This window comes from Trichosurus vulpecula, chromosome 2 (assembly GCF_011100635.1).
Source record: "Trichosurus vulpecula isolate mTriVul1 chromosome 2, mTriVul1.pri, whole genome shotgun sequence".
In the NCBI taxonomy this organism is placed as follows: Eukaryota; Metazoa; Chordata; class Mammalia; order Diprotodontia; family Phalangeridae; genus Trichosurus; species Trichosurus vulpecula.
Window position 1 is genome coordinate 20,938,859 of NC_050574.1, and position 27,699 is coordinate 20,966,557.

The window sequence follows — 27,699 nt, forward strand, 5'->3', positions numbered from 1 at the left end:
GAAATGGCTGAACCACATCAACAGCAATATCATTTCAAAATTCTATTTCTATGAATATTGAATATCCTTTGGTGGATTAACTCTCAGATTAAGTTTTGCAGTTTTCAAATATTTTATATTAGGCTTCGTTTTCTGTTACTTCTCTTTCTTTTGTCTTTACCTGCTGTAGGCATTATGAATATATTTCTTGCATAAAAGGAACTTTCCAGAGAGTTTCCTTTCTCAATTTTGAAAGTAGTTTGTGTTGTATTGATTGTCCTTTAAAAGTTCTTCATTGTGCAAATGTTTTATTTAAAAATGTGCCAGAATACTTCTGTAAATATATATGTATCAGCACTTCAGTTTTTGTTTTTGTTTTCTTCCTAAGATGCTGCCTTTATAGGTAATTCAAATTACTTTTGAGTATGTGCTATTTAATAACCCTATTTGTATTCAGGATAATATGGTCATTTTATATATTTTTAATCTATTTATTTTGAATTTTGTTTTATTTGCATCCAAGTATAGCAGGTTTTGATAATTCTTTTTTCTGTTTTATTTCAACTTTTATTTTTTATTTTGTTAACTTTATTTTCCTTCATCTTATTTTTAATGTGGTTGGCTAGAAGTCATTAAATATTTTTTGTTCTTTTCAAACAACCGTGTTGTAGATTTGTTTCATTTCCTGTGGTGTTCTTTTTTGTTTTCAATTTATTTCTTCCTTAATTTTCAATTTAAAAAAAAAATTATTTGACATTTGTTGGCCTCAATTTTAATTGCATATTAACTTCATTCATGCTTTTTTATGTTTTAAAGTAAAGGTATGTTTTTTGATAGAATTTTTTGATAATAAGTGATAGAATTTTTTCCTTGAAGACTGCTTTAATTTCATCTCAGAAATTTCAGTGTACTTTTTTTTTTAGCATTATCACTGCCTTTCACATAGGTATTAGTTGTTTCTGAGATTTTTTCTTTGATCTATTCATTGTTTAGTATTTCATCATTAAATCTTTATTTAGTTCTGTCTTTTGTCTGTGTTTCATTACATTATGAACCTAGAAAAGATATGTTTTCTCTGCCTTTTTTCTATTTATTTGCAATTTCTCAGTGCCTTTATGTATGGTCTCAAGGTAGAGTAGACTAACAGATATATATGTTCAGTTGTCTCATTCTGAAGATAGCATAAATCTTTTTTTCTCTGGATTCCTTAATCATTCAGTTTTCTATTCTCTTTTTTTTATCTTTTCTTAGATTTGTCCATCTCTGAGAGAGCATTAATCCTCATACTGCTATTGCATTAGCCTTTTCATCTTCTTTTGTAGCCGTTAATTTTCATTCAGTGAACTTAGATGCTGTGCTATTTGGTGCCCAGATATTGAATATTAATATTGGTGTATTGTCTTTTTAAAAATCATAATGCACCTTCCTTTTCTTATCCCTATGTGGGGTGGCAGTATGATTTCAACTATTCTTTTCTAGATTTACTTGATTCATATTACATTTCCTTGAATTGCTTCTTTGATTTAGTGTCTGTCTTGCAGTTTTAGATGTGCTCATTAGAAACGCATTCTGGGATTTTTTTGTGTCCATTCTGCCCCTATTTCATTTTATTGGATTATTTCATGAAATCACATTAATATTATAACAGTTAACTTCGTTCCTTTCCTCCACCCCCAATTTCACTAGTTTTTATAACGATTGTGGTAATTATACTTGATTAAATCAGTACTTTGTCCTTTTAATTATTTTTGCATAAACTGCTTTGTTGCATCTTCATTCCCCCCTTATTCTTCTGTATAATTCAATCCTCTTACGTATCAAGCTTTTACCTACATTTCAGTTTACTCAGTTTTTAATTTATTTTTCTTTCCTTTATTTACTTAATTCTCATCACTTTTTTCACTTATAAGATAGTTGATTAGATTAAAATACCTCTTCTCTTTCCCTCCTACATAAATCAGTTTTCTCATATTTTATGAACAAAATTCAACAGGAAGAGTATTTCAGTTGAAAACAACTATAGAAACTATATGTTTCACAGTGTAGTTATTGAAGAATCACATTGAAAAAAAAGGATCACATTGGAATTATATTAATCCAATGAAATAATAGAAAACACTATTTGAATAAATATAGATTTCAATAATTCATAAACTATTAATTGCTTATGGGTAGTTTTAACCGATATGATTAAAATGACAAAATTACCTAAATTATTGATTTACGGCTGTTCCAATTATACTACCAGAGGAATATTTTGTTGTACTATGAAAAATAATTTTATGTTAAGAAATAAAATTTTAAAAATCTCAAGGGTAATAATTTTAAAAGTATGAAACAAAGTGGACTTTGAATAACAGAATCAGTAATTGTTAAAGTAATTTGTTAAAAGTTTAAAAAGAGAAATTGATCAATTGGAGAAATTAGATACACAGTGTAAAAAATCATACAGTAGCATAGTATTCAGAAAACCAAAGACCCTAGTTACTGGAGGAAGAATTTATTCCTTGACAAAAAGTTCTGGAAAAAGTTTGCACTAAGGAGTTTGATAGAAATTAGGTAAAGACCAACAGCTCACCTTAGACACCAGGATTAACTCTATAGATTTATACATGGCATACATATAAATGGCACATTACAAATTAGAGTAGCAAAGAACAAATTACTTTTCAGTTCTATGGTGAGGAGAAGACTTCATGACAAAGTTTTATTCTGAGGGTCACACTACAAAATGGATGATTGTGATCATATAAAATTTTAAAAGCTGTTGTATAAGCAAATCTAATGTTATTTAAATTAAAAAGGAAAAAAGATAATTTGGAAAAACATGGTAGCAGCAAGTTTCCCTGATAAAGCTCGCGTATCCAAGATTTATAAGGAGCTGATTCATATTTATGAGACTAAGAATCTTTCACCAATGGAGTGATGATAGTCTAATGATATGAAGAGAGGTTTTCGAAGGAAGAAATTTTAGCTTTCAACAACCATATGGGGAAAACAAATTCTAAGTCAGTAATAACTAATGGAATGTAAATTAAAGTAACCCTTCGGCTTCATAACATACCCATCAGATTGACTAAGATAACAAAAAGAGGAAAATGACATTATTGAGGGACTGTGAGAAAACATTTATTTACTGTTGGTGGAGTTATGAATTCATCCAGCCTATACTCATCTGGGTCTACAAGTAATTACTTCAGTGGAATCAGCAAAAGAAAAAAAACTGTATGTATAAAAATATTTATATCAGTTCTTTTTCTGTTAGCTAAAAATTGTAAACTAACGAAGTTTCCACCTGTTAGGAACTGGTTAAGAAAACCATGGAGTAAAAATGGAATAGAATGGAATTGTAACTAAAGAAATCACAAAATTATAAGCTTCAGGGGAGATTGGGAAGACAGAAACTTGTTGTATAGCAAAGGAGGTAGAACTCAGCGATCGATAAAATATAGTGATTACAAGATTATAGAAAAAAACAACTTTAAAGACATTAGAACTCAGTTTAATGCAGTGATAAACCAGCAATTCAAAAGAATGACAGTGAAACATTACTTGTCTGCTGCCAGTGAGGTACTTAATTTTATAGGAATATGCATTTTTTAGTACGGCCAATATGGGAATATGTTTTGGTGCATTATACACATACATATTTTCAAGTTTTTTGTTTTGTTCTTATTTTTGCATTTGCTTAATGGCAAATAGATTTGTGTGGATTGTAATTGGAGTGACAGATTAAAATTAAAAAGGAAAGAAAAAACAAAATAAACTTAAAAACATCTTAACATTTAATTTAGTTGTTTTCTTATGATTTTCATGGTAATTGAACTCATTTAGCTATCTTGCAATTCTGTTTATGAGGTATGAGTCAAATATTCTACTTGTTCTTTTTTTTTTTTGGTTTTGTATGAATACCTTGAATGCTTCCATTTAATTTAAAGTTCATCTTTTTGTTTTGATGATAAGGCTTAGGTTTGCTGGTTAAATTATTTTGCTTTGTAACTTGACTTGTTTTGCTTTTTGGAGTTATAGACTTCCATTCTCTGATGTGCTTTATAATACATGTGGAATAGTCTTGTTGTTTAAATTTCCTTTTCTCTCTGTTATACTCGACAGTCTTTCTCCTAGCCCTTTGAATAATTTTTTTGGCATTTAAATTGTTACCTTTAATTATTATATGTCTTAGAGTTTGGAGGTCCCCCCTTCCCCTTTATACTGTTTGTGTATTCCTTTGATTCATTATTTGTTTCCTACATTCAGAAATTGTGGTCATTTTGTATTATTTCTCATATTATGGTGTTCATGTTTTTTGATTTGTTATGTTCTTCTGGAACATATAAGATTCTTAAGTTGTTTTTTGCCTGTGTATCTTGTATTTCAGGTCAGTGGCTGGTGTTTATAAAGATCATGTTTTCTTTTAGCATTGTTACTTTAATATGTCTCTCCTGCTTGCTTTTGCTTCAGAATTTTTATGTTTTAAATCTTTTACTCTCTCAGTTCTTTGCAGTAACTCTCTCATGGATTTAATTTTTTCCAGTGTTGTTACTGCATTTTTATTAATGCATTGAGACATGTATATTCTGACCTCTCTTCCTGATTTCTTTTCTAATAGGTTTTGTTCCTCTTTTTAGGCGTTGTATGATTTCTTCTTTTTCCATGTTCTCTTGTGGCCATGTAGGCAAGAATTAATGGGGAGGTAGGTGTATTTAGGTGATAGCTTTTTGAGTATGAAGAGTTGGATATGAGAAATGTTGTGGGGGCAAAAACGGAAAGATTTGGTGATGGATTGGATAAATGTGGGATGAAGGAGGATTGAGGATAATGCAGAGGATGTATACCTGATGACTATAAGGAAAGCCATAACCACCACAAAAATAGTGAAGTTTGAATAATGGGTTATGGTAAGAGACTTGTTGGACTTTTTTGACTTTGAAATGTCTCAGGGTCGTTCACTTTGAAATAGGAAATAACAAATACTAATACAGAAAATCATGGACTGATGCATAGTGAGGAAGCAGTGTACAGAATGAGTACCACAACATATCTGGAAAGAAGAACAAAACTAAAACTAAATACTTTGAAATTATGATGTATTTTCTCCCTCTACTCCCCCAAGAGATAGGAGAAGGACCTATACTTCAATTCTTTTGCAGCTACATTTAATATCAGAATTTTATTCTTTGTAGCTACATTTGGTATGAGACTTTTATTGGTAATTTAGATGAAAAGGTTTTTTTCCCCTTATTTTGAATGTTTTGCTATTTGAAAATAAAACAAATGGGAGATGAAAATATATTTTCATTAAAGACCAGGCTGTTGCATTATATATCCTAGCTCCACAATTCATTGTAAATGAATGAGAGCCTTGGCAGATGCTGGATGAGAACAGATACCTTAGAGCAGTAGACCTTTGAGTACCTTTTTCAAGTTTTGGCTAAAAGCTTTTATTTTTGTGGTAATAGGAATTTCTGGTTGAATTGTTTAGATGTTAGATGTAAGATGTATTCTTTGTGTTGCCTGTCAGGAAGGATGCCAAGAAGTTCATTATGATTTGTTTTAACAGAGCACCCCCAACTTCAGATTGTCATTTACTATAGAGAAGAAAATTGACTTTTTCTCCCTTTATATAAACTTTATTGAATTTCCTGAAGATTTGCAGTACGTAGAAGATTTTGTATTTTACTCTTCAATCTATTGTTGTTATACTTTTCTAAGCTCATATTATGTGCCAGGCAGTGTGTTAGGTTCTTGGAGATGAACAGAGTTGGGAGATAAATTATTTGTAGATAAAGATAAGTTCACAAACCCCCAAATGAATCACTTCCTGCCTTCTAGGAGTTTATAGTCAACTGAAAATATGTTCAAAATAATAATATCAATAATTTCATATATATAGTGCTTTAGGTTTTTCATAGTGCTTTACATGTATTGTCTTATTTGATCTAGGTACTTTTATTATTCCTGTTTACACATAAGGAAATAGACTGAAAGCAGTTAGCCAATAAATGCCTAAGGAAAAATTTGAACTTAGACCTGCCTGACTCCATTTCAGACCCTTTATGACCTGTATCATTGGCTACCTTAGAAAAGGCAGTACAAAATATTCTAAAAATAGTGGGGAGGGTGTCACCACCACTCTGGGGATTAAATAAGATAGGTTGCTTGTAGGAGGGGGTCATCCTGGTCTCCTCGCAATCTTGCATCCCCACCCCCACATGCAGTCTCTTGCCAAGACTTATTGATTTCACCTTTGCAATATCTGGAAGAGGTCCAATTCTTTACTCTTGTCACTGCGGCTGTTCTGTTGTTCGCCTTCCTCACTTCACCCTTGGACTTTTACAGTAGCCTGCTGATGGGTCTGCTTGCTTTAATTGCTTCCCAATGTAATCCACCCTCCATTCAGCCAGTGAAATAATTTTCTTAAAGTGCAGGTCTGACTATGTCAACCCACCCAGTCAGTAAACTCTGCTGGCTCCCTTTCAATCTGGGGATCAAATATACAATCCTCTTCCTCGGTATTCAAAGCCCTTTACAAACTAGCCCTCTCCTCCCATTACAGTCTTCCTCCTCACCAGCTACCCTTCTCTCCAGTGATGCTGTTCTCCTTACTGTTCCTCACATATATTCAGCATTAACTCAGACAACCAAAGCCTCTTATAAAATCACTAAGACAAATAATAAAAAGTTAATTATTTTACATCAAAACTTGAATAACAAATTATGTTCTCATAGGTATTTTTCCTTTTATGTTGAAATTGGAGTAGGTTGATTGTTTAAAGAGAAATTTTCTACATTTATCTTTAAAATCTAGGCCCTATCAAAGGCTTTCCCTCATTCCCATGTCATTCTTATTTAGACAAATTTGTGAGAAAGCACTGTAACCATGAATTCTTATTGTCCCTGTTTCTAATCTTCATGGCATTGTATTACATAAGCAGCAGGTTTCATTGGTTTAAAAAATTTACCCTGAGCTCAACTAACATTATCAAAATTCTTCCCTCAAATGATTAACTACAGAAGTACTGATGAGTAAGAGACTACTTGATAGAGTAGCCTGTTATAGAAATAAGAGTATTCAATTGGAAGTTGACATGTGGATTTGGATCTGTCAGGTTGCTATAGTAACTTCATAAACACTCAGTAGGAAGTGACTTTTTGTCCTGTGACAAGGCATTACCATTGAAGTGAAAGGATTACCTCCCACTCTGTGGTTGATAATCTGCCAAACTAAGCCTGGGTTCATCCCTGAGGAGGTTGTGTCAGTTTTCCCCCCACCATTGCTCAACAGGCTGCCACCTCTAAGTCCCTGTTCAATTTTTAGTCAAATAGTTGTGAATGTCTCCCTGTAATTTATTAGACGTTTTCTCTCTCACTTCAGAAAATATTCTGTTTATGTTAAAGAGTAGTTATTTTTCCACATGCATTTGCTGTAGAGAGGATCCTAATATGGAAACAAAGATTTCCAGAGGTGCAAAAGTTCATCTTTTTTTCCATGACATTTTAATCTTCTTTCTTCTCTTTTCTATATAATAAGTTAGAAGAGTGAGGAGAAATGGAAATAAAAAAAATTGATTATCAAAATCATTTAAAAATTATTAATTTTCTTTTTATTTAACCTTCATTTCTAAATCTATCACTGCACCTTTGACCTCATAACAAGGAATAAAAAAGACAAGTTTAGCAAAACTCACCAGCACATCAGTTGTTTTTGACATTCTGTTAAATGTCCCATACCCATGTTCCGCCCAGCTCTGTAAAGAAGGAAAAAAAAATATATTTTTTTTCCTATTCTCTAGGGCCATCAGCCCTTGGTCATCATAATTGTTCAGTGTTCACCTTAACTTTTAGTTCTTTATATTTACATTCTTGGACTCTTGGTCTAAAAATTATCTTCCTGGATCTATTTCTCTTTACATGCCTTTCTTTCAGTCTTCATTTGCTTCCTCGAATTCTTCTCAGTTGTTTATTGTGATAAGGCAATATTCCATTACCTTCATGTACCACAACTTGGTTCTTTGTTTTTCGGTCGATGGACATTTTGCCTTTTTGGGGGCTACCATAGTGCCACGTAAATACTATTAAGCATAGTCGGGTGTATTTGGAGTCTTTCATTCTGTATTGAAAGACTACTAGGTGGTGTATCAAATAAGTGCTGGACCTGGAGTCAGGGAAACCTGAATTCAAATCCTGCCTCAGACCCTTATCAGCTTTGCAACACTGCTCTAGTTACTTGGTCTCTTTTTACCTCTCTTTCCTTATTTGTAAAATGGGGATAGCAATAAGCACCTCCCTCCTTGAGTTATTGAGAAGACCAAGTGAGATAATATTTGTGTAGTACTTTGCAAACCTTTTTAAAGCTCTATAGCATTTCTTGCTATTATTATATATGAAACTCTGCATGAAACAGTGTTGCACTCTATAGAATTGGACATAATTAATCCTTTCTCTGAATCCAAAATTGACAACAGTGTTATGTATAAAGGATCATGGGAGAAAGGAACAAGTAATGGACCATGCTGAAATATTGCTACAATACTAAGAAATAGGTATATTTTGTGGGAAATTGAGTTTATTTCATATTTATAGAAGGGGTTCCAAAGAATGCACTACTTCATAGAAGATTTCATTGAAGTGTTGTGATTTCAGTAGTTAATTGAATGAGGTAATAAAGATGTTTTGGCATACTGGCTTTGGGAGCATGTTTCATTGCTAACATTAAATTTAATAAACATTTATGAAGTCTCTATTCTCCTTCCTGAAGAACACGGTCTAATAGTGAGGATTAGAAATGTGGACAAGCTTCAGGCCAACAAGACTGAATGTAGGCAGATTGCCCAGCTTCCAGCTACCTACTTCAGCAAAAATATCACATTCACATCAAATTGAATAATGATTGGGCTTTCGTTAACAAAGCCAGCATTTGTTCCATCAAACAACTCAGCAGATATAGGCAAGATACAGAAGTAGCCAGTGGGGCCCTGTGTCTGTTGGAAGAAAGAGTCGAAGGGATCCCCTGAGAAAGCAAACCCCAGAAAGGTTGGATACACACTCAGAGTGGGGACCCTGGAAGCCCTATAGTAACAATTATTGGTAACAATGTGGTGTGGAGGTCTCTACTATTCTGCACTGAGATACCAGAGAGAACCCTGAATATCTAGTGGTTGCAACTTCCAAGATGGGGTGGGGAAGGGAGAATATAATTGTCAGGTAGAACTCATTATAGGAACATTGTAAAGAAAAACACTTTGAATGACTTAATAACTTTGATCAGTGCAATGACCAGCTGTATTTCTAGAGGTTCTAAAATGAAGTATTTTACCCACCTCCTGATTGAGACATCATTGCTTCAGGGGTCATCAATTTTCTGACTTTACATTGCAAGGATTCACTTTTGCTTAACTCTGTATTTTGATGAAAAGGATTTTTTTTTTTTAAGGCTTAATTGGGGAAAAGTTTGGGGGCAGTACAAAGTTAGCAATAGTGTCTACGTTAAAAAAAAGAGGGGGGGGCGGAGCCAAGATGGCGGCTGGTAAGCACGGACTAGAGTGAGCTCCGTACCGGAGTCCCTCCAAAAACCTATAAAAATGGCTCTGAACCAATTCTAGAACGGCAGAACCCACAGAACAGCAGAGGGAAGCAGGGCTCCAGCCCAGGACAGCCCGGATGGTCTCTGGGTGAGCTCTATTCCACACGGAGCTGGGAGCTGGGAGCTGGGAGCTGGGAGCTGGGAGCTGGGAGCTGGGAGCTGGGAACGGAGTGGAGCAGAGCCCAGCCTGAGCGGCGTGGACGATCCAGACCGGAAGCCGGGCGGAGGGGGCCCTAGCGCCCTGAATACGTGAGCAGTTACCAGACCCCTCGACCCACAAACACCAAAGACTGCGGAGAAGGTTAGTGGGAAAGGCTTCGGGAGTGGAAGGAGTTCGCGGTTCGGCTTCCAGCCCCGGGGGCAGCGGAGGTGGGGCAGCTACAGCTGTTGTTGCTTCCGGCTCCAGGCCCACCTGGTGGGGGGAATTAAGTGGCGGATCACAGCAGGGGTGCACAGCCTGCCGAAGATCTGAGCCCAGTCTGGACTGGGGGTCCTTGGGGAAGGAGGAGTGCGGCTCTGACAGAGCTGGCACCTCCCCCCCAAACGTAGAACATAGAACTCTGTAATCTACAAGCAGTCATACCCCACTGAAAAGCTCAAGGGTCAAGTTAGTTGGTTGGGAATATGGCCAGGACGCGAAAACGCGCCCAGATTCAGTCTCAGACTTTGGATTCTTTCTTTGGTGACAAAGAAGACCAAAACATACAGCCTAAAGAAGACAGCAAAGTCATAGAGCCTACAACCAAAGCCTCCAAGAAAAACATGAACTGGCCCCAGACCATAGAAGAACTCAAAAAGGATTTGGAAAAGCAAGTTAGAGAAGTAGAGGAAAAATTGGGAAGAGAAATAAGAAGGATGCGAGAAAACCATGAAAAACAAGTCAATGACTTGCTAAAGGAGACCCAAAAAAATACTGAAAAATACACTGAAGAAAACAACACCTTACAAAATAGACTAACTCAAATGGCAAAAGAGCTCCAAAAAGCCAATGAGGAGAAGAATTCCTTGAAAGGCAGAATTAGCCAAATGGAAAAGGAGGTCCAAAAGACCACTGAAGAAAATACTACTTTAAAAATTAGATTGGAGCAAGTGGAAGCTAGTGACTTTATGAGAAATCAGGATATTATAAAACAGAACCAGAGGAATGAAAAAATGGAAGACAATGTGAAATATCTCCTTGGAAAAACCACTGACCTGGAAAATAGATCCAGGAGAGATAATTTAAAAATTATTGGACTACCTGAAAGCCATGATCAAAAAAAGAGCCTAGATACCATCTTTCAGGAAATTATCAAGGAGAACTGCCCTGATATTCTAGAGCCACAGGGCAAAATAGAAATTGAAAGAATCCATCGATCGCCTCCGCAAATAGATCCCAAAAAGAAATCTCCTAGGAATATTGTTGCCAAATTCCAGAGCTCCCAGATCAAGGAGAAAATACTGCAAGCAGCCAGAAAGAAACAATTTGAATATTGTGGAAACCCAATCAGAATAACCCAAGACCTGGCAGCTTCTACATTAAGAGATCGAAGGGCGTGGAATGCGATATTCCGGAGGTCAATGGAGCTAGGATTAAAACCTAGAATCACCTACCCAGCAAAACTGAGTATCATGTTCCAAGGCAAAATATGGACTTTCAATAAAATGGAGGACTTTCAAGCTTTCTCAGTGAAAAGACCAGAACTGAATAGAAAATTTGACTTTCAAACACAAGAATCAAGAGAAGCATGAAAAGGTAATCAAGAAACGGAAATTGCAAGGGACTTACTAAAGTTGAACTGTTTTGTTTACATTCCTACATGTAAAGATGATGAATATGATTCATGAGACCTCAGTATTAAGGTAGTTGAAGGGAATATGCATATATATATGCATATATATATATGTTTATGTATATATATAAGTGAATGTGTATGTATGCATGTATCTATGTGTATATGTATGTATGTGTATGTATGTGTATATATATATATGTAAAAGAAAGAGAGCAGACACAGGGTGAGTTGAGGATGAAGGGAAGATAGCTAAAAGAAATAAAATGAAATTAAGGGATGAGAGAGTAACTTACTGAGAGAGGGAGATAGGGAGAGATAGAATGGGGTGGATTATCTCCCATAAAGGTGGCAAGAGGAAGCAGTTCTAGGAGAGGAGGGGAGTGGGCAGGTGAGGGGGGAATGAGTGAACCTTGCTCTCATCAGATTTGGCCTGAGGGGGAATACCATACATACTCAGTTGGGTATCTTACCCCACAGGAAAGAAGAGGGAGGAAGATAAAAAAAAAAATAAAAGGCAGGGGGATGATGGAGTGGAGGGCAGATGGGGGTGGAGGTAATCAAAACAAACACTTTGGAAAGGGGACAGGGTCAAGGAAGAAAATTCAATAAAGCGGGATGGGTTGGGAAGGAGCAAAATGTAGTTAGCCTTTCACAACGTGAGTGTTGTGGAAGGGTTATACATAATGATACACGTGTGGCCTAGGTTGAATTGCTCAACTTCTTAGGGAGGGTGGGTGGGAAGGGAAGAGGGAAGGGAATTTGGAACTCAAAGTTTTAAAATCAGATGTTCAAAAACAAAAAAACTTTTTGTATGCAACTAAAAAATAAGATACACAGGCAATGGGGCGTAGAAATTTATCTTGCCCTACAAGAAAGGAAGGGAAAAGGGGATGAGAGGGGAGGGGGGTGATAGAGGGGAGGGCTGACTGGGGAACAGGGCAACCAGAATATACGCCATCTTGGAGTGGGGGGGGAGGGCAGAAATGGGGAGAAAATTTGTAATTCAAACTGTTGTGAAAATCAATGCTGAAAACCAAATATGTTAAATAAATAAATTGCATTAAAAAAAAAAAAGAGGAACATTAAAACTCTGTTAAAAATGCACTGAAGGAAGTTCAGAAGCAAGAACAAATAAACAGGACAGTTAAGAAAGTAGAGTGGAATTTGTTATGTTTATGTCAAAATCAAGCAATTTGTATTAGAGATTCCTCTTGTGTTCTGCTGTGTATAATGAAATACTCTTGTTTTTGTATTTATTTTATGCATAAAAACTTGAGAAAAGTTCTGTGAGCAATATGAGGGGTAAATATTTTTTGCTTGGGGTATCAAGGAATGCTTAATGGTTTTGTCATTATGACCAATTATCAGAACTTAGTAAATGCCTTCTACATGTAAGGAAGGAAAATGGAAGGAGGGTTGTCCTGATAAGAGCTTTGTGTGCTCATTAAGCACCTCACAATAGTGATATAAAACTGAAACCATTCCTGTCTTGAGGAGCTTACAATTTATAGTGAGTGAAAGATGTACACAATGAAGTCCAGAATATGTACAATAATATGGGCAGCTAGGTGGTGCATGGAGTGAAGAAGACTCATCTTCATGAGTTCAAATCCAACCTCAGGTGCTTATCAGCTGTGTGACCCTGGGCAAGTCACTTACCCTTAATTGTCTCAGTTCCTCATCTGTAAATTGAGCTTGAGAAGGAAATGGCAAATACTTTTAGTATCTTTGTGGAGAACACCTTGAAAAAAGGGTGATGAAGAGTTGGACACAACTGAAATGATTGAATAACAACATATACAATCAGGTAATTTTGCTAAATGATGGTTAGGATTGAGATGGTAGCAGTAGCTTGAAACATTAGGAAAAGCCTAATGTACCATGGGGAACTGAGGCTGAGTTTGAAGGAGGCTAAGCATGCTTAGTGGTGGAATGCTGAAGTGAGTTTGCGCCACACTTGGGGAACAGCTTGTAATACCTCATTTAAGGATTCACAAAGCATTGGACCATTGAGTACATGGATGGAATTAATGTTTAGTTAGCCTAGAGAGGTCAGCTAGAAAGGACAGCCTTTCACTGCCAAGCAGAGGAATTGGTACTTGGTCTGGAGGCATAAGGAAGCCACTGCAACCTTTTGAGGAAGAGAAGTAGTAGCTTTAGGTATTTAAATCTGCAAGTTTCTTTTACTGAAAGGATTGAAAAGTGGAGTGAATTAAAGTTGGGAGATCCATTAGGAGGCTATTGGAATACTATAATTTCATCATTCTTGTCTCTCCTAATCTGCCACTTAGTACCGCTGCTTAATACTTAATGTACATTCATCTGGATGGAAGATTTTCAATGGATTCTTCTTTCCACTTGGCCTTTGTTGTCTAGTATGATATTTATGCCACAGAGACTTGATTGTGTTGTCCAGCACCTGAATTGTTCTAAGATGCACCTGTTAAGGAGCTTCGTGAAGGGTGAAAAGAATGGATGAGTATAATTTACTCAAGTAATCGATGTTATGAGTGAAAAGGGCACAGAGACTATCTACAGCAGATTTGCTTTACTCTTAGGGTGACCTAGTTTTACAGTAACTAGTTCATGGATTTTCCCTTGGAGCATTATTATTAAGAAACAGCTGTTCTTGTATTTTAACATGGAGTTGTTTGATGCTTTTAAGCTATTACTTTTGTTATATTTATTATGAGGTTATTCATAATACAGCAGAACCTATTTTAGTGTAGTTTTTCCAACCCCAGTTGTTATAAGTTGCAGAAATAATTACCCTACCTCTGCCATGTCAAATGTAATTTGAGAAAGTTCTCTTCCCTGAGGAAAATCTAATTTAGTTTACTTCTTTTTCGCTGTAATGGGTTGCCTTATTTTTTTTTTACAATTAGAAAAGACAGTGTGTCTGCTTTAAGTTTTAATAGCAAATAAACCACAAGAAATTAGGTATGTTTTATTTTCTTCTTTTGTTTTAATATGTGTTATCCTGTTGGTCAAATTCAATGGAACCTTGTTTGAATTTTTTTTATTTCCTTACAAATTTTTTTATTTTTTTTATATTTCCATTCAAATTAGACTAATACTTTGTTATTGTATTTTTTAATGTGAATATTTGATATCCAAAAGAGAGTGACATCTAACAGAAGTACATATAACCAAAAGCCATTAATACAATAGCTAAATGGTCAAAGGAAATGAATAAATGGTTCTCAAAAAATAATAATAAACAGCCATACGCATGAAGGTTCCAAATCACTAATAATAAGAGAAATGCAAATAGAAACAGCCCTGAGGGTTATCTCACAGTCAGCAAACTATAGAAAATTCCAAAAGATGGGAAGTCAATGTTGAAGAGTTGGTGGAAAGATAGAAAATTAATTCATTTTTGTGGATCTATGATTTAGTACAACCAAACTGGAAAACAATTTTAAATTGTGTAAATTAAGTGGCTCAAATATCCATACTCTTTGACCAGTAAATTCCACTACTAAGAATATGCTCCAAGTAAGTCAGTGATAAAAATACCCCCATGAACATCAAAATATCCACAGTGGAATGCGCCTTGTGGTAACAAAAACCAAAAACAAATTAGGTGCCCCACAGATTGGGGAATGGGTAAACAAATTATGTCACATGAAAGCAATAGAATGTGTTTATTTTTTTAATCAATTAATTCATTTACTTTTAGTTTTCAACATTCACTTACATAAGACTTTGAGCTCTAAATTTTCTCTACCTCCCCAAGATGGCATGCAGTCCAAAATAGGCTCTACATATACATTCGTGTTAAACATATTTTCACATTAGTCATGTTGTAAAGAAGAATTAGAATCAATGGGAGGAATCACGAGAAAGAAGAAACAAAAAAAAAAAAAAGAGAAAGGAAATAGTATGCTTCGATCTATATTCAGACTCCCTTAGTTCTTTTTCTGATTGTGGATAGCATTTTCCATCATGAGTCTTTTGGAGTTTAGACTAATACTTTTTAAAAAGCAAGTATGTCTCTCCTTTAAATGCGCAGGATGGTTAGGGTTGGTGATTTCAATTCTAACCTAGAGAAAGAAGAATAGTGTTTTAGCTTTGACCCCAATGTATAATTTGTGTCCTTTAGCCAACTCATTTCCCTGAATATCACAGCAAGATGTTTTAAAAGGGATTCAGTGACATGTTTGTAAAGTTTTGTTACCTCTGAGAAAAGTGTCCTTAAAAAACAAGACATTTATTGTTGGCATTTTTCTTGAATAATTAATAGTTACATGTTACTTTAAGCAGTTAATTCCAGATATTATTTATATATGTGTATATACAAATACATGTTTTGGTTATTCAGTGATCACTGTCTTTTTTATCCTAGAGGATTGTTACATTGTTTTAAAATTTCTTTTTCTCTTAAAGACTGTGTGTATATTGAGAGTCGACGGCCAAATACTCCATATTTCATCTGTAGCATTCAAGACTTCAAACTGGTAAGCATTGTTTACTGTGTTCTTTATTTCACTCCATCCCTTTTGCCATTTCTTTTGTAGTTCCACTCACTCTCCAGTTGCTTCCTTTTACTTATTGATATTGTAACCAGTTGTAAGCTTTGTATACTGATTGCACGGTGGATGAGAACTGAAATAATTCCATAATGTACTTTACCATTGGTCTTCAGCATTTACTGAGTTCTTTGCTTTTTAATATTTACAGATATTGATTGTTTTAAGTTTTGCTTTTATGATAACATCTTTTTAGCATTAGATTGAATTTCAGAGTTTCTTTTCATAACTGTTCTCCAGAGACCTAAATAAAGTGAATTTAGGTATTTGTTTGTAGGAAGGCTGATGTTATAGGAACAAAATGTGAGTAGGCCTTAGATTGGTTTTAAATAATAGTTCCATAATAAGTAAATAGAAATTGTTAGGGATTTTTGGAACAAGTCCTTTTCCTATAGAAGTCCATTTCTAGAGCATTCATGAATATTAAAATAATGATTTTTGGTGCTGTTTTTAGAAACATGATATAAGAACACATGGAACATTCGTGTTCCTTAGAATAGCACTGCCTCAGTTCTTCAGTCTTATTTTGCGTAGCAGAAAGGACTTATATGTCCCAGTTTGAATTCTGGATGTTAGACATTGTGTATTTTAGTAACAATGATATTCAAGGCTCTGATGAATAGTCATCTAAGTATTGTGAAATAGTTAATATAAAGCATTTAAGTCTGGAATTAGGAATATTTTTGTTATAAATAGGAATATTTTTGTTGCTCTGTGTTCTTAAAATGAGAGGAATATCAAAATAAAATAGCGAAGAGTGAAAAAAAAAAACCCATGCCCCACCACATGAATAATTTCTGTATCCAGTATGTGGCTAGCATAAATTGTTTGCTTTCTAGTTATAGAATTTCTTTTCTTTGTGTTTCAACAGTCCAGCTAGTGGCTGCTGTGGGGGTGAAAAACCAACACAAGCCCAATAACAAGAATGCTGCCAGCATAGATTCTTTTGATCTACTTTACTAAGGAAAGCAACATTAAGGGGTTAACAAGCTTACTTTAATCCAGCATACAAACACCTTTTGCTTAGTTCAGGGGAAAAAGCCAACACTCTGAACTTCAGAGCAAATACAAACAAATTACAAACAGACCAAATACAATTCATAGTTACCAAGAAAACCAAGTCAGGACATCCGGGCAAGCTGGAAGGCTCTTAACTACAGCTGCCTGGAATCTCCATGTTAGGCGCCACCAAGAGTGAGAGCCCCGAGCTAATGGCTCTGTCTTCCTTTTTTTATACAATTTCAGACCTCATCAAACATCATCTGAGTGACCAGAGCTTAGGCTCCTATGATTGGCTCTGGAGTTAGCACCTCCCCTTAGGCCCCTGGGAGCCTCACACCCACATAGGCTTAGCAACTAGTAATTAGGGATTGGGGCAAACTTAGGAGCAAAGATCTAATCAGGCCTCCCTTAGTTAGCCCCACCTGGGCCCCCACCTTGGTTATCAATTTACACCCACATAGGCTTAGCGCCTGATTGGGGTTTGGGCCTGGGGCACCTAGTAAGACTCAAAGACACCTAATCATTTTAAAACAGTAAGGAAGTCCCAACTTAATTGATATTACACTTTGGTGGGCAGCCTTCCCTCTGTCACCTAGTTAGCTCTGTAGTAGGGTTTCAGTTTAGTTAGTTGAATGTCATTGTTTGTTTTGAATGATTTAAAAAAATGTAATATTTATACTTAGACAGGAGTATCCTTCTTATTCTGGATTTTGTTACTGACAGTATCTTCCTTTCCCAACAACATTTCTCATGGTGCTTTAACTCCTGAAATACAAGTATTCAGTCTAAATTTTTGGACAGTTTTCTTTTAGAATTACTTTTTTCTGCTTGCTGTTTCCATGTTCATTTTATATGTGTGCATGATAGTCACTAAACCAAGTTAGTACCAGTGCATCCTGGAAAAAGCTTAACTATGGAATAAAATTGTAATGATTCTTTTTTTTTTAATCTACTAGTTTCCACCAATGCACTAAGCCACCATTTGTACAGTTTTTGCCCATTAGCAGGTGCCTTCATGTTTGAATGGAATCCCCCATGAAATGCCAGATTACAATATGATCCTTGCCATTCTAAGCAAGAAGTTGCTGCTGAGCTCCAGTGATTGCTCAGGGTATTAACAGCAATAAAAGTGGAAGCATCTGCTGTCAGCATTGGTCTAGTGGAACCACATTTAAGCTGGCTGCAGAAACAGTGTGTGGAGCAGGGGGTGAGATATTTGGATACCTATTCAAACCTCACAGCCTATTTCTCACTTTGTTATTTTTAGTCCTGCAGTCATCACACACTTTGATTGGCTATGTAAGATTATCAGTGGTGCTGATCTCTGTTTTGGGAAGAAATCACATTCTTTTTGGTCTCCATTTTCTTTATTTTGGTTTTTGTGAGCATTAAGGGAATCCTTCCTGAAACAGATTATACTAGGGATGAGTTTCTTCCTCAAGAAGAGTATGATTGCTTTATGATAATTTTGGAGGAGAGTTATTATTGGACTTCTGCTAAGGCAGATTTCTTCCGTTTTCATTTGGGCCAGGGGCTGGTTTAGGTAAGGATGGGTTGAAGACGATATATACATAATTACTCTGCTAGGTTAAATTTTTTTTTTCAAATAGCAGCTTGGTTTTGCCATCAGCAAAACATGTCAAGTGGAGCAAGAAAAAAATCCAGCAGCTTTGAAATGTCATGGGCTAATTAAGTACATTATCATTTTAGTTATAATGCAGAAGTGGGTTGAAAGACACAGCTGTGAATCTGTTTCTGGAATTAGAATTAAACATTTTACAGTGTTGGTTAAAACATACTCATTTCTGGCCGAAGATTAGCTACCTTGGATATTTTTTTAAAGATCTAGGATAAAGAACCCTTAATCGTGTGCACATTTAGCTTGGGAAACAATTTAAAAGATATTTGTGACAAATTAACAAAAGACCATAAATTGAAAATTAGGCATCTGTTCACATCTGTCACTAGTCACATTCTTTGATATTTAACATATGGAAAGTAAGATGCAAGAATATCTTTGTGTTGGTGACTTTTGGAGAAGTAACTGGTGCATGCTATTATTTTAGAGGGAGCGTGATTCCAGGAGACACAGGATGCCTAGGTTCTAGTTCCAGCTCTGCTACTGACTTTATTCGACTAATAGCCATATGTTATGTCTGAGCCTCATTTTCCTTACCTGTATAATGTGAGGATTGTGCTGTACCATAGCCAAGGTATCTTGAAATCCTAATATATTGTGCTTTAATGAGACAGGTATCTAAGATTACAGAAGCACCATTTAGGTTTATCAGTGTGGCATATTTTCACATATTTGAGGTGGCTTAAAATTTCTGTGGATTGAGAAAATTTGGGGTGTGTGTGTGTATGTTTGTGTTTGTGAAAGGAGGCTAAATTAGGATAAAATAAAACCTTTTCAATATGAGAACTATTTCTCTTCCTGCTCATTTTGTCATTACTGACCTTGATAGTACACTATTAATCCAAATGTTTCCCTTCTTAGCAATTTGGAACACCTTTGTATTTTTGTAGGTAGCCTAGAATTTTTTTAAATGGGTGGAAATTTTTCAGAATATGAGGTGGCATATATACACAATAAAATTTATTCAATCCTAATTAAATGTGTGTCATCCTCAAAAATTGTTTAAATGCTTTTTTTTGGAGGGGAGGTTCTTTTGCATAAGAGTAAAAGAATGAGGTATAGCATTTTTACCCATAGGAACTTTGCTAAAGGCAAGATTCAAAAATATCTTTGAGGTTTAAAGCCTGGTAAATTAATCATTGAACTGAAATGTATTAAGTTCTTACTGTGTGCCAGGCACTGAGTTTATGAAAACATTTGAGAGAGAAGGGTGTGTGTGTGTGTGTGTGTGTGTGTGTGTGTGTGTGTGTGACACATATATACAAAGTGAATAGAAGGTGGTTTTGGGAGGGTGGGCATTAGTATCTGAGGGGAATCAAAGGAGAGATTTCATATAGAAGGAGGTACTTGAACTGAGTTTAGACAGTAAAGAAAGAGGGTGTTCTAGGCTTAGGGGGATATGAGTAATGTATGGCCTCTGTGTGAATCAGCAAATAGGCTATTATGGTTGACTCTTGTTCATGGAAGGGAGCAGTGGACTTGCTTTTGAGAAGCTTTGGATGTCAAACCAAAGAGTTTTAGTCTATACTATAGGAAATGAGGAGTCACTGAAGTTTATTGGATAGAGACATTATATGTTCTGACAAGTACATTTGGGAAATCACTTTCCTAGTTGTGTGGAATATGGATTGGAGTGAGGAGGTGCTTGAGGTAGGGAGATAAAATAGGACGGTATTGCAATAGTCTAGGCAGGAGGTGATGGGGCCTTAATGAGCATGGTTGCTGTATGATTAGAGAGAATGCTACCTATTTGAGAGATGTTTTGGAGATTGATATGGCAATATTTGCTAACTGATTTGACCTTATGTGTAGTAAGAGTGAGGATTCAAGTTTAATAATAATAATAGTAATAGCTAACATTTTCATAGTGCCTACTATGTGCTAGGCACTGTACACTTTACAAAATTATCTCATTTGATCCTTACAACCACCCTTGGGGGTTAGGTACTGTTATCACCCTCATGGTTCAGATGAGGAAACTGAGGCCAACAGAGGTCAGAGACTTTCCCAAGGTCACACAACAAGTAAATGTCTGTGGCTTTATTTGAACTCAGTTCTTGCTGTTTCTAGGTCTACACTCCATTCGCTGCAGCACCAAGAAAGATGGTGCTGGCCTCATTAGTAATAGGCAAATTCAGAATTGTGGTTTGTTTTGGTGCAAGATAATGAGTTTTGTTTTTGAAAGATTGTGTTTGAAATTCTATGAAATATCCAATTCAAAACATTTAATAGTCACTTGTTGATATGAACCTGGAGCTCAGGAGAGAGAACCTCTGGTGTAGTGTGAAGAAATGTCTGAATGGTGACAGAGATGAAAGTCCAGCAAAGGAGACTATAGAAAGGTCATAAAGGTAGCAAGAGAACTGGGAGAGATTAATGTTGTGAAAACTCAGAAAGGAGACGGTGTTTAGGAGGTAAAGGGATCAAGAGTGTCAAATGTTGTATCAAGATCAAGAAGGATCACACAGGGGAAAAGCTGTTAGATTTGGCATTTAAGAGATTTGGTAACTTTGCAGGGAGCTGTTTCAGTTGCTAGTGCCCTTCCATCAGAAATTCCCTTTAATTTTCAATGTACATGTTGTGTGTCCTTAGCACCCTTCCCTAAGCTGACTAAGAGTAAGGAGTTTCATTTTTGTCTTTAGATCTCCAGCCTCTATCACAATTCCTAGTATTAATAGGCCTGTAAGAAATGCTTATTGAATTGAATGATTTCTAAAATCACTTTCATTTTCTTAAGTTTTTACATGATCAATCTGGTGTTCCCTAGCTTCCTAAAAAAGGTAATACTGAAGGAAGCCAAGGAATCTAATACGTGAGCAGAGAATACATTCCAGCTATTTGGGACATCCTGTGCAAATGCCCAGAAGTTGTAGGTGGAATGTCACAGAGATCAGTAAAGCCAGTTTGACACAACTATAGAATTTGTGAAGGTGATTACCTTGCATGTGTCTGTAAATGTAGACTCATGCCTGATTGTGAAGGTATTTAAAAGCCAGACAAAGGAGTGAGAAATAGATGTCAGAGGAAGTTGTTGTTGGGTGGTTTTTTCCCCCCATTTATTTTGGGCTAGGTATCTGATGACTGAATCTCAGGGATTAAGAGTGAAAAATCTGGGCAGGTAGGTGGTACAGTGAATAGAGCACCAGCCCTGGAGTCAGAAGGACCTGAATTCAAATCTGGTCTCAGGCACTTGACACTTACTAGCTGTGTGACCTTGGCCAAGTCATTTAACTCCAATTGCCTTGTCTTTCCCCTCCCCCATCCCCCACCTCCCAAAGGGTGGAAAATTCTAGCTGGAGTGTCATATTATATCATTTGATTATTATTCTGATGTGTATGGGTTATAGGATGACATAATGTTCTTGGTATCAGTCCTCTATGAGCTATAAACCATAGAAGATGAGACATAAGAGTTGGTTACAGAGACTGTTTTAACAAGAATTCTGGTGTATGAGGCTCAGAGAGTCTGGACAGGGCGATGGAATTGAAAGCCTTGGGTTGGAGTTGCTGGTCTTGGGCAATCTGATCAAGCAATTACAGTTCTATGTATGGTGATAATGGAGAGTTTTTGTTTTGCAGTGAGTCAGGGTTGAGAAAAATAGTAGTAGAAGGGGAGGCAGGTGGTTGAATTGAGGGAGAAAAGCAGCCTTCCATCCTTGTCCATCGGTAGAGTTAGCGTGTTCCCTTACAGTTGGAGTATATGTTACTCTATCCATGCTACTGATAGCTCTCTGGCATCAAGGTCAGCTATCGCACTGATGATAAATTCTTCAACTTGAAAAGGCTACAAGCCAAGACCAAAGTGGAGGGAGTGTTGGTGTGTGATTTTTTTGTTTGCAGATGATTGCTCACTCAATAACCTCAAAACAACATAGGTGCTCCACCACACCATCCATATGTGGAACCATGGGTTGCAGCAAATGGAGAGGTTTTGAATGTTGTGGATAAGTTCACTTACCTTGGTAGTATACTTTGCAGGGATAATATGCACATTGATAATGATTTTGATGCACGCACGGTCAGAGCTTGCTCATTGTTTGAGAGACTCCAAAGGAAAGTATGGGAGAGAAGAAGTATTAGACTGACTACCACATTGAAGGTCTATAGAGTCGTTGTATGCCTTTGAAACCTGGACAGTCTACCAGCTCTGTGCCAGAAAACTGAATCACTTCCATTTGAATTGTTTTAGGAAGATTCTATAGATCACCTGACAGGATAAGGTACCAGATGCCGAGATACTAACTCAACTAAACTGCCAAGCATTCAAACCCTGCTTCAGGGAGTGCAACTCTGATGGGCTGGCCACATTGTTTGAATGGAAAACATACACTTGCCCAAAAGACTATTTTATGGAGAACTTACACAGGGCAAGCGTTCACATGGTGGTCAGAAGAAGTGATACAAGGACACTTTCAAAGTCTCTCTTAAGAACTTTGGAATTGATTGTGTGACTTGGGAGAAACTGGCACAGGACTGCTTAGCATGGTGCACCTAGATCAGAAGAAGGTCCTGTGCTCTGTGAGCAAAGCAGAATTGAAGCAGCTCAAAGGAAACACAGGATGTGCAAATTTAGAGAATCCTCTCTCAAATGCTTACACGTACTATTTGTGTTCGACCTGTGGTAGAGCATTCTGAGCTCCTATTGATCTTATCAACCATAGTTGGACACATTGAAACTTTACTCTAGCATAGTGATGTCATTTTGGTCTTCTTTGAGAACTAAGGACAACAACCAACTGCTGGTGCAGAGTAGATGAATTCATGTAGAATGACATTTCTTACTCAAAGACAGGAATGAAGAGGGAAGGGTAGCTGAGGCACTCTACAGTTTAGTTTGCATTCTAAATTGCAAACACAGATGAGGCATTCATAGTAATTTACTTTTCTTTACTTTGAAGGTACTCCTGAACTTACTGTCATTAGGAAGTGAATTTGCTTCCTAAGAGTGATACTCAATTTGTTCTGATCCATTCACTTTCTCTTGATTCTCGTTGTGACCAAGAACATACACTTACCAGGTGACTAATAGTACTTCAGAACTAATTAGTGAAGTAGGTTCCAATATGCTTAGCTATAAGCCAGGGTAGTAGAGGCAATTGGAGGAAGTTTGGGAATATGATTTCAGTGAGAGTGGGTGAAGAAAAAAAGAGTTCATTTGTAATGAGCCAGGTACTTACATAAGCTTTAAAAGCTATAATAGCAACTTACAAAAGGAGAGGAAAGAAGAGCACACTAATGCTTGTCATTGAAACCTGTGAATTGTTTGTTGTATGAAGGAAGAAAATGGGAAGAGTTGAGTCCATCTTGTAAATAGTAAAGGTTGTGGAGTAGGGTGAAATTGGGGCCTAAGGATAGGTAAGATGGGAGCAGACTGGTGGATTAAGCAGTCTGGTCCAACCCAAAATAGCAGGTCTACGTCAGTCTTGAATCACAGTTGAAGGAAAGCAGTGAGTGAAAAGAAACTGTGCTCTTAAATAATGGAGGGATACACTCTAGGTGAGTGTAAGAAATGTCTTGTCAGGAGGAAATGGAATTGAGAAGCCTAGATGTGTGTGGGGGTCATCACCGTCATTGTTGGAGTCCTCAAGGATATCAGTAACATTAGGACATGAGGAAGGAGTTAAGCAATTGTTAGTTCAACAATTAATTATTGAGTACCTTTGTTCAACCTACTGTTTCTCATTGCATTTTAATGAAAAGTTGAATAAAATAGCCCTTCCCTTTTAAGGACCTCAATAACTAGTGAGTGATGCCTTAAAATATGAGATAATTCCCTTTTCCATGGAGTTAAAATGAATAGCTCATGGTCCCTTATCCTTCCTTAGAACAATAGAAAACTGTGTCCTCTGTAAAGAATTGGGGTTTAATTATGGCCAGAAGGCGGAAGCTTTAGAATGGGTTCTGTTCTGTAGTGTTCTGATAAATGTTTAACAGCTGGCTGGGAGTGGGGTAAGGAGAGGAGGTATGTGCCCCAGATCTACCTTTAAGTTTAATCTTCATTAACATTTTCTCCTTCACTTTAAGTCTATGCTAGACCATCCAACACAACATTAAATGCAGCTTTAATTTGTATTGTTGGATGATTTTTGAGGTATAAATGATCACATTGAAAATCAAACAATCAATTTGGGTTGACTCCAGCACACCCCTTCAGGTCATTTTGATCTTTGGTACCTACTTCTCTTCTCTTGGCATATGCTTGGAATCTGCTTTGTTTTGGAATAGTGCTTGTCACATTGGTTAATCTATGAGCATGAATCTTTTAATGGTGTATATGTTTTGCTCTTTCCTTACAATGGGATGATCCACTATCTCCAAAAAAAAATATGCTTCAAGAATAGCAGTTAATTGGCCCTGTATTACATTTGGTATTATGAGGTATAAACTCAGTGTAAATATCAATGTCAATAAGTGTAAAACAGTTCCTCATGAATCTTATCATCTATTGGAAGAGACTATATGTGCATATGTAAATATATGCATAATAATACGTGTCTGTAAAGGGAGGGGAGAGGTGGAAAACACTAGGACATGGGGATCATCTTTGAGTTTAGAGTAGAAGAAAACTGTGGCTCTCAAGAGCCTGAGGTGAAGAGGGAGTTCATTTCATGCCTTTGGGACCTGTAGGCTGTGGGGAATGTCATGTGGGAGGGAGGAACCATTAGAACTCTGCAGATGTTTAATAAAAGCCTATTGTGTTCCAGGCTTGGTGCTAACCTCTTGGGTTGCAAAAAAACCAGCCAAGAGTCAGTTAGTCCTTAGGGAGCAAACTGTGTCCTGGAGGGGATGACACATCTCTATAGGCTCAACAAAGAGAGATGCAAAGTAAATGAAGGCCTCTGCAGCTGTGGCCACAGGAAAAACCTCCTGTAGCTGTTGGCATTTGAGCTGAGGGAAGCCAGGGATGATGAGTGTGAGAGGCTAGGAGAACGGTCCAGCTTTGGGAGACAGCCAGCCAGGGGAAAAGCACAGGCTTGGAATTGGGAGGATTGGGCATTACGGAACTGCCAATAGAACAGCTTGGCTGGACAGTGTTTGTGGAGTGGAAGGATGTGTAATGAGCCTGGAAAGAGAGAGCAGCTGTGTTATGAAGAGGTATAAAAGTCAAAAAAGAAGAGTTTTTATTTAATCCTTGAGATAATAGTAGGGAGCTCCTGAAGTTCATTGTATATAGGGATGAGATGGTTAGACCTGTAGTTGTATGGCAGCTGTGTGGGGAATGGATTGATATGGGGAGAGACTTGAGCCTGGACCATCAATAGTTGCTGGGCAGGGACATAAGTATTTAGGAGGCTATTGCAAGTCCATGTGACAAGTGACGAAGATCTCGCCTGAAGTGGTAGCAGTGTGAGTCGAGAGAAGGAAACTTACATAAGGATGGAGTGAAGTTGGAAATAAGACTTGACAGTAGATTGGATATGTGGGTTGAGTGTATGAGAGAAATGGAGGAGGCACAGAGAGAGGTTATGAGCCTGAGTGATGGTGCTTTCACCGGTAAAATGGAAGTACAGAAAGAGAGAGGTTTGGGATAGATTCATAATGAGTTTTATTTTTGACATGTTGAGTTTGAAGTGCCTATGAGACATCCATTTAGAGATGTCCAAAAGGTAGTCAGTGATTTAAGACTGGAGATCGGGAAAGTATTTAAGAACAAGCTTTGGGGGACACCCATGGATAGTGGGTGTACCCTGCCTGAAAATCCACCCAGGGATACAGACAGTTAGGAGGGAGAACCTGGAAAAGGCACTGTCATGGAAACAGATGCGTTAGAGTATCCAGGTAGAAAGGGTTTTAGTATCAAAGGCAGCAGTGAGATGTGATTCAGTAGATTGAGAAACTAAGAAGTACTTGAAGAAATAGCAACATTTATTTTGAAGTCCTCTAGTGTGAAGACAGGAGTTGAAGCAGAGTGAGAGATTGTGAGGCTGGCATCAACCTATTTAGAAAGGAGGGAGTGTGGCGAGTGGATTGATAGGTAATGGACAACTCCATGATATGATTGAATACTGACTGTGGGTAGTATGGACGAATGTTAAAGGAGGAGAGCTTGCTTAATGATGATGGTTGATGAGAGAGTCTGGAAATGGCATTGGGGAGCAAGGAGTCTAGTTGGCTTGTAGTTTGAATGTGGGAAGAACAATAGATTTGACTTTGATTGTGAAGGACTTTCAGTGCCAATAAGGGGAGTTTATGTTTTATCCTAGAGGGGAGAGACAGAGACAGACAGACAGAGACACCGACTGACTGACTGGTATTTATTGAGTGGGGCTAAGCCAGGGGTCAGACCTAACTATGCTTTAGGAAAGTCACTTTCATGACTATGTGGAGTGAAGACTAGAGACAAGAGGAAACAATTAGGTTTTTGGAGTAATTGAGGGAGAAGTGATTAAGACCTCAATTAGGGGGATAGTTTAATAGTCATTATTTTCCTTTGTTAAACAGAGATTTCTTTTAGCCTCTTAAGTAAGCTACTTTTGAGCATTTGGGAAAGTAGAAAAGGGTTTTGGTGAACCTTCCCTGTTTAAATCATACTATAGATTGAGAGCTGGAAAGGACCGTTAAAGGTCATTTAGTCCAACCCCTTTATTTTACACTTGAGGAAACTCCAACCTGGAGAGTTAAAGTAACTTGCCTAAGGGTCTGCCACGGTCGAAGCGGTAATTAGGGCTTGAGAGGCTTAGATGGGAACACAGTTAAAATGGGAGAAGTCCTTCTTTCACACTATTGGGATGCCATTTGCTGCCTTGAAATAAATTTACGTTAAACTAAATAATAGTCCTTGCTCTCAAGGAGTTTATAATTTACTGTTGTTGGGGAGACGAGATGTCATACTGTCACATTGGTGCATCTTAACTGAAGAGAACTGCTAGGAAGGAAGTTTTCACTGTCTTCTATCTTAATAGGTTTTCTTTTTGTTTTTCAATTACATGATCAAAATATATTTTAATTTTTGCCCTAAATATGTCGTTTCCTCTATTTAAAAGCTATGAGCTTTCTGAATAGTGAGGAATAGCTTTTCAAAAAGGGGATTTTTCTACTGGTTTTTCTGGTGTTTCTTGTGATACCAAGAGTGTGGGCCTGGAGCAAGGAAGACCTACCTGAGTTCAAATATAGGCTCAAATACTTAATTGCTGAATGGTCCTAGGCAAACCACTTAATCTTTGTTTTGCCTCAGTTCACCCCACAGGG

At 36.9% G+C, this 27,699-nt stretch overlaps 1 protein-coding gene across 3 annotated transcripts in view; it reads left to right on the forward strand.

The window, feature by feature from the left end:
- The window catches only part of RERE (arginine-glutamic acid dipeptide repeats), a 591,056-nt gene that overhangs the window by 255,783 nt on the left and 307,574 nt on the right, over positions 1-27,699 (forward strand). For all 3 annotated transcript variants that reach the window (XM_036742474.1, XM_036742475.1, XM_036742476.1), the window contains exon 3: positions 15,727-15,797. In XM_036742474.1, the coding sequence (XP_036598369.1) occupies positions 15,727-15,797 (71 nt within the window). The remainder of the gene's footprint in view (positions 1-15,726; positions 15,798-27,699) is intronic.